This window comes from Priapulus caudatus, unplaced genomic scaffold (assembly GCF_000485595.1).
Source record: "Priapulus caudatus unplaced genomic scaffold, Priapulus_caudatus-5.0.1 Scaffold788, whole genome shotgun sequence".
NCBI classification, from domain to species: domain Eukaryota; kingdom Metazoa; phylum Priapulida; class Priapulimorpha; order Priapulimorphida; family Priapulidae; genus Priapulus; species Priapulus caudatus.
The window spans coordinates 33,909-41,914 of record NW_014577849.1 but is presented as its reverse complement, the minus strand read 5'-3'; the positions used below and the strand labels follow the sequence as shown (position 1 = coordinate 41,914).

The 8,006-nt window shown below is 45.7% G+C and overlaps 2 protein-coding genes and 1 non-coding gene across 3 annotated transcripts in view; all 3 read right to left on the bottom strand.

Annotated features, from left to right (window-relative positions):
• LOC106813532 overlaps positions 1-5,784 on the bottom strand; it is an 11,341-nt gene extending 5,557 nt beyond the window's left edge. Inside the window, exons 1-5 of the mRNA XM_014817691.1 lie at positions 5,728-5,784; positions 4,787-4,930; positions 3,250-3,373; positions 2,535-2,674; positions 1,997-2,161 (exon numbers count right to left, since the gene is read on the bottom strand). Of these exons, the coding sequence (XP_014673177.1) occupies positions 1,997-2,161; positions 2,535-2,674; positions 3,250-3,373; positions 4,787-4,930; positions 5,728-5,784 (630 nt within the window). The remainder of the gene's footprint in view (positions 1-1,996; positions 2,162-2,534; positions 2,675-3,249; positions 3,374-4,786; positions 4,931-5,727) is intronic.
• Trnae-uuc lies at positions 5,116-5,187 on the bottom strand. Its single transcript has one exon. It is a non-coding gene; the product is annotated as a tRNA-Glu (tRNA).
• A 1,418-nt stretch (positions 5,785-7,202) lies between the features above and the next one.
• The window catches only part of LOC106813531, an 11,397-nt gene continuing 10,593 nt past the window's right edge, over positions 7,203-8,006 (bottom strand). Inside the window, exon 7 of the mRNA XM_014817690.1 lies at positions 7,203-7,438. Within this exon, the coding sequence (XP_014673176.1) occupies positions 7,203-7,438 (236 nt within the window). The remainder of the gene's footprint in view (positions 7,439-8,006) is intronic.

Below are 8,006 nucleotides of genomic sequence, written 5' to 3'. Positions count from 1 at the left end.
AGTCTGTGATAGTGTCATTGTCACAGAGATTCCCTCATTACGATTCCATTGTGTGTTTAATGTTGAATGCACGCTATAGACAGATAACACTCGAAAAAACATTGTAAATCATTCATTATAGTCTTCCATGTGCATTTCCAGTCTCCAGTTTCATTTAACATAATGAGATTAGGAACATCATAATAAAAGACGTTTTAGTCAATGGTTATTATGGTAGATTTTTGGTGTGCATCGGGATAACTGACCCACTGAAAACCATTACTTCTACTTATGCACAAGAAGTGGGCCTTTACTTGATTTTTGTTTATACGTTGCTAGTATTTAATATCAAACGTATGTTCATCTGAATTATTCTGCTCTATAACATTATGATTAGTGTATAGCACCAGTAATTATAGTAGGTTCATTGAACAGGCAACATATCCTTATAGGAAGGAGCAACACCCCCCAAAGTTGTAGATGTCAATCCTCTTTATTACTATACAAATGCACAAAAGCATTCCATGCCATATCACCTCAGAATATGTTGCTAGTGATATCTTTGATGCATTCTCTGCTGCTTCTTAGTTGCAGAAGCAGTATGGGCAGCGCGCCAGGCAGTACAGTGAGCCGCGGTACCTCTCCACTTGCCTACCTCAGACGAAGAAATAGCGGAAATTCTGAGGGCTAACACCTGCTCTCAGAGGGCACTCAGACAAACGAGCCAAAGCATGGATATTACAGGGTAAAGATTTGCTTTCATTCCATGAAAATGTACTTTCCCGTGTTATTTAATTTATTTAGTGGTTTTGATCCTGTCCGCTCACCTTTATTTTTCCATTTCCTTGCTTAACCTACCACTAATTGCGTTTGGTTCTGAAAGCTTACAAATTTAATGGATTTCCTGTAGCGTAGTTTTTAAGTTATCCTCAAGTTTCATGTGTAGATCTACAGTCGATACATTATAAATTGCAGATTGATCACGTATTACTCATTTTGTGTCTTCCTTTGCCAAACAATCTCATTTTTTGTCGGGTCAGTGTTGTTTCTCCATGTGGCAACCATTAAGTATGCTCTGATCGATTGCCTTTCAAAGTTGGCAGACTCTTCATCACACCCTGGTGTGTGTTTTTTGTAAAAATTGCCGCCCTCATATAATCACAGGTAATCTACATGCTGTATGATCTAGGGTGTTACGCGCTTCGTCCATGCAAACCTGTATCGACGCTCTCTCGTCTTGCAGGAGCCGCCACCACCGCCGCGTCTCACTCGCCAAAGACTGCGAGGGGCTCGCGGAGGCACCGCAGCCACAGCACAGAGCAGCTGTACGACCGCCATGGCGCCCCCTACCAGTCGGAACGCGAGCAGCTCGCCCGCCAAGAGTCCGCGCAAGAGCATGCAGCGCGCCCATCCGCAACGAACTTGACCTCCGATCAGCAGCAGCAGCATCATCGGCATCATCGCCGCGCAGCGACCGCAGGCCGGCGACCGCGACAACAGGTCGCCGCGCGACGGGAGGCAGGGCGCCACGAAGTTTCAAGGTCGAGGTTGCACGAGTACCAGCGCGGCGAGCGGCCTCAGTCGAAACCCGGCCGCCGCCAAACGAGGGCGAGGTTCGCTTCGACCCGCATGCTCTCAGGAGAGCGCTGACGCCGGACCTTGTTGCAAAAAAGTTATTTTTTATTTTTATTTTTTAATTAAAAATGACCATAATAATCTAGAGATATCTGAACCTATATATCCGGATTAAATATGCACTTAGAAACTTATTTTTATAAAAATCTCATTTTTGTCCAGGTAGGCCATTTTCAGCATTGACATGTGTGCGTGCTCATTACTCAAAACAATGACTTGCGACTTAATTAGTCCGTATTATGCTGGAGCGGGTCACATATTTACTTCCCAGCAGTATTCAAGCAGTTCCCCTTCTCTCATTATTCAACAATTTTCTCATTATACGCAATACATAGTTTGCGACGAGTTTCCTTCTGTGACAATACTGCGGGCATGCACTCACCTCGAGCCTGCTCAGGAACTCAGCAAAGATGCCGAATATCTGCTCAGTGGTGACCTTCTTCATGTCTTCGCCAAAGTAGCGCACCATGGAGTGAAAGTCGTCCATGCATGATGCCTGGTGGCTGAAGAGTGCCTGCAGACAGTCGGATGCCTCAGCAATGAAGTGCTGTGTGCGGCCACCGTCAAGGTCACGCAAACGAGAATGTTATCTTGTCATTATTGCATCACACTGTAGATCAGTCATTATCGCACGTTCTTACCCATTTTCTAATTATTTATTTTTGTGGGTATTCCCTTATTATTGTATTTGTTCCTGAATCACTTTTTCGACCCGTAATAAAGTCGCCAAAAATACAAAAAATGAAAAGATATTTGAAAATCATTGTTACTATTACAATCCTTGTTACTATTACAATCATTGTTATTACTATTACAATCATTACATCATTACTATTACATCATTACTATTACAATCATTGTTACTATTACAATCCTTGTTACTAAATTTTTGTGTTGATATGCGTCACAGCAAAGGATACGCCCATGACGTCACGGAACTTGTCGATGACGCCAGTTGGAGGGCTGACCTTGAGGTTACTTAAGTCGGCCATGATGCTTGAGACCTCCTGCAGCATTCGGCGCAGTTCAGTCAGCTCATCTTGCAAGTCTCTACTTGACACTGCGATGGAAGAATGCAGTCCGCACATTCAGATATTAGACTATTTGTAGCTAGCTAACCCACAAATCCGTACATGTCATGTTGCAGTAGAGAACTATCAAACGTTTAGCTGTTTGTCTCCGTGTACATTTAGTAACTTCGTCCATTTGTACATTTGCATTGCTACAAGAATAGCTTCCAGTATTGCAAACGTGCCTGCCGTATACTGGTATGCTGCGGGTTCAGGTTTGACAAATTCAGACCTCCCAATGTGATTTTTGAATCCCTTCCCACATTCCAAATATCAACATTGCCACTCCAATGTCCAGCTATTTAGATTTGTGCCGCCATTGTAAACATCCCATGGATGGATGGACGGACGAACAAACGAACAACGGATGCCGGCGCCATGGCGTGAGCAAAATCAAACTACCACTCAGATGAGCTAAAAACTGAAGCTCATATACACGTTAAACAGGTTGTGGAGCTATTTCCATTTTCACTTGCAAGTGACTGATGATTCAGTATGCAGTACGACAGTTCTACACGCTCCATGCAGAACAAACACACAATAAAGATAGGTGGCATGCACTCACCCTTTGCGACCTTCGACAAGGTCGGTAGCTGGTCGCTCATGCTGGCGCACTCTGGGAAGTTGGCTTGCACCGTGTGCACCACTTTCTGCATCATGGCAGCACGACTGTCAGTACTGCTGTACATCTGGCAATGTGAGGAGTTTGTATGAGTTTGATGAGTTTGATGTGATAAGTTTGATGTGATGAGTTTGATGTGATAAGGCAATGTGAGGAGTTTGTAAATGAGATATGCTAGTACCCACACGCCACAGCTCGTCATATTCAGGAACGGTTAGCGATCAGAGGTCAAATGACGGCCAGCATCGTAAGCTTGCGCCGTTCAATCACAGATGCTACATGTGTTATTTTATACTCTTGATGGTCATGCAATCTGTACAAGCGCATCTAATGCTTATACAAGTGGGTGCTTAAACAGTTAAACAGGTATATAAGGGTCATTCAAGGAAAACTAAAAAAGCGTCCTACATAGACAGGAGTCTATTCTGAGCAGGATTTACTGTATAACTGCCAATCAAGCATTATCAAGGGTAACCATAGAAGTGTCCTTTATAGACAAACGTCTTTTCTAAACAGGTTTGAGCAAATAAATGCAAATCAAGAGAAGCGCTAACCCAGCATACTAATACAAATTTGACTGTACCCAAATGCACTATACACCTGGGGCCCGTTGTCAGAAAAAAATTAGTCTTAACATTAACCTTAACATTAACTTTTTCTCTTAAAGCGTTGCCAGAAACTTCGTAAAGTTTAGAGAATTAAAAATTCTTGTAACTTTTCTCTTAACTTAAGAGATCCTAGACCCTCCCTTAACTTTAATATTAAGTTGAAAATAACACATTTACACTACAAATTACAATTATAGTGATATTATATTTTATAATAATGAATAAAATGTGTGTTTTTCTTGAAAAACACGTCAAAACCATTAATTATCTACCGCTAATAAAACAAAACAATACATTTACAAATGACGTATGGCATTTGTTCTCTTGTTTTAAAGGTTTGCAACGCTTGCCACGATTCTCGCGTCTTGCGTTACAGTGTGAGAATTTGTCTTGTTGTGCAGAATAAATTCATGACCACGTAATTTTTCATCAAATATTATTTATATGTGGTTAGCCATCATAATATGCATAAATTACTGTGATGTACAATAAATGTGTATGAATTTGAATTTTGTGATCGATTCTCATCCAATCAGCAGCCTTGTGACATGAAATTATGAAGTTCATGTTATCGTAAGTTTTCACTTAAGTAAGTTTAGTTTAAGTTGGTTTCTGGCAACGCTATTAAAATTAACCTTAACATTAACATTAGACTTAAAATTAATCGTAACTTTACGAAGTTTCTGACAACGGGCCCCTGATAATCAAGTATTGATTAATTGATTGATTGATTAAATTAGTTAAGGCTTTATTATTGTTGTGAATGTGTTGATTATGATCATGATGGCTGTTATCGAAGGAGATTTTGTCAGCACACCTCATAATACAGTGGAACTATAGATGCCGGAAATATCGATCGATTATCTGCTTACACGCGTCAGCATATCCAGTTTGAAGGGTTTGCTGGCTTGCTGACCACCCATTTGGCTCCTCAAGGATAGGATGACCTCCAGCACTCGCGTGACCTTGCTGCTCTTCTTTAATTCCACCGATGCCCTCTTGATGTTTGTGAAATGCTGAGAAAAGGTAAAGGAATCCCTTGTACAACTACACCTTACAACTAATATACGTATGCATAAATTATCAAAATATACTATAATAGGCTGTAAAAAAAAATCATTACGACGTATAGAACAATAGCAGCAAGGATTTTTTATTAGTAAGGCAAACTACTTTACGAAATAAGAAACAAAAGTTTTAGTTCCCACACCGGGAATCGAACCCGGGCCGCGTGGGTGAAAGCCACGAATCCTAACCACTAGACCATGTGGGATACTGTAGTTATACAGGCCCCGCAATCAGGTAGATAGACAATGTGCCTATTCTATTATTACGACTTACACACAAAACACCTGACCAGGAGCACAGTATCTATTACCCTATGACCAGACTTAGGTGTACTTCAATATTACTTTTACATGTAGGCCAATTAATGGACAAAATTAGTTTGGACAAACCCCGCAAATGTGTTTTCGCTATGTGACGACAAAACCCCGCATTGTGCTAAACTAATCCAGGTGCTAAACTAGGGCTCATAGGGGCTATGTCCCTCATAGCTCTAGTACTATAGCCCCCAGGGTATTATTGGAGGGTACCCTGGGTATGGTTCGATATATCGGAACGTACCCTGGTAACTATCTGATATGGTTAGGGTTAGGGTTAGGGAGTAGGCGTAGGCGACTCCCTAGACTCGTTAGTGGAGTAGGCGAGGTACGGTCCGGCATATTAGACACCTTTGCACATCTACCCCATGCTGCACAAACTGCAAAGGCAGTCACAGCGCAGACTATAATAAGTGCCCAGTGTATCTTACCACCAGGAACAAGATTGTCGATCGAGCTGTACACAGATCGTGTAGCAGCACCACCATCCAGCACTAATATTCATGCCCCCCCCTGTATACACCATCACATAGGTGTTTCTTTGGTACAACCTTGATCACTCCTCGCGTTGAAATCACCAGTAAGCACGATTGCGGTAGATGTAGGAATTTTGTCGAGCACACTTTCAAGAACTGTAATGTCTTCTGTATGGCCGGGCGGTATATATATCGATGCAACCAGCGTTCTCTGATTACCGATACACGTCTCTATCCAAATCGCCTCGAGGAGATCTGTCTCTAGGTCTTTCCTGTGTACCGCCTTCACTCCTTTGTTTGTCAGAATTGCCACACCGCCTTTGTTGTTGTGTTTCCTGTTCTTCCAATAATGAGTGTAGTTCTTTATTTTCGGGGTATCATCCTTATTCCACGTCTCGGACAGACAGATTACATCAAATCTGGTTGTTTCTGCGTAGTCCTCTATGTAGCTTTTGGATGTAGATAACGCCCTGGTGTTAAGCTGGAGAATCTTCATGCTTGTTGGGATACAGGACAGAAAGTTTGCTCTCAGGAGAGCGCTGACGCCGGACCTTGTTGCCACGCCTACGCCAAGCAGGGAGAGCCGCAGGAGTCGGCGCCACCTGGTGAACAATGGCGACGTGCCGCTGGGCGTCAGGGAGAGGTCGCTGAGCGTCGTCCCGCGAGGTCCCGTCACCGCTCGAACCGGACTACTAACATTCCCGCGGAATTCCATTTTCACATGGAACGGAGGTCGAGCCCGCGAGTTTGCGGCGCCCCCTAGGAGCGAGTTGTTTCAGGAGTTCGTCGCTGCGGGGTGCGCATCCGTATCGTGCGCACAGTGCACAGGACCGTGAGTGGCGTCAACCCCACGAGGTGGCCGTCGGAATTTTGCGCCACAGATGAACGGCTGGGACAACTGCGAGCTGTGCATACAGACAGCCGCTAAGCAACAAGCAGGACCGCCATATCGCGGGTTCGTTCGAGTTGGTGGACGGTGGCCGGACTGAGGTTAATCAGACCCAGTATCCGCCGCCGCATCAAAATTTCCATCCTCTTCAGCAGTATCCCAGCCTCACTATCCTCAGAGTTCGTATCCTCAGTACATGCAGCAGCAGCAGCACAGCAGCAGCAGCAGCAGCAGCAGCAGCAATACCAGCCGTCCGTAACGCCGCTCAATGCCAACCCTTCCAACCTATCGCGGCTGCCGACCGGTGCGCACATCCTTGACGCTGGCGCCCTCTACGACAGAACCGCCAATACGGTGTGCCGCCGCAGTTCGTTCGGGAAGTTTCAGTGGGATGCTAGCTCAGGATTACACCAACGAGGAAGCTGGGCGCGTTTGCTAGCGAACGCGCTGCCACCACGCCGCACCGCTGCAGCTTGCGCAGGCGCGCACGTTACAGGAGCATACCAGTCGCCCTACGACGATCTGGGCACTTAAAAACGCGCTACGAAGTTCCATTGCAGGTCCCCATTGAGCCGCAGGGATTCGCGACGCCACCACCGGAATATCGAGGGGACGAGGATCGAGCGGAGACGGTGTTCTCGATCGGATTGCGCGAAACCAGGAGCAGGCTCACCACGAGGACAGTCACCACCGTTTCCACGCCGCGCGCCGGCCGCCTATTCCGATCGTCGCGACGACCTGTTCTCTGCGGCGCATCATTGGCCAGCACGACCCGCACTACTCACACACCGACGACGGATTCCAGCTACAAGAGTGTTCCCACCGTTCCGCGGCGGTGCGATGCAGCGACCACCGCCTCCGCCACCGCTGCCGCCGACGGCGGGGCATTGCTTTGATCGCGGGCAGTCGAGCTTGACTCGTGTGGAGCAGGTGTGAGAGGCCCGGTGCGTTCATCGTAGCCGAGGCTGCTCTCGTAACGTGCACGCTACGAACACTCGTGCGTGCATTCGCTTGTGTCTCGCCGGCTATGGTCTCAGTGTTGTGGTTATGTCTCAGGTTGTTTGTGTTGTTGTTGTTGTTGTTTTGTTGTTGTGCTTGCTTGCTGCTGCTGCCTGCTGCTGCTCTGCTGCTGCTGTTATATCTACTCTCCTCTACTGCATGTGTCATCATCTATCGTCATCATCTGCTGATTGTGTCTGCATTGTTTTAATTCACATTTCCGTCTCTGCTCCCCTCCTTATTCTTCCGGCACAGTTGAATTCAGAACTTTCAGCTATAGGTGAGACTGATCCAGTCTGGATGGGAAGTGAGCCGCATGCGAGCATCCCGCTGATCGGCGGTCATC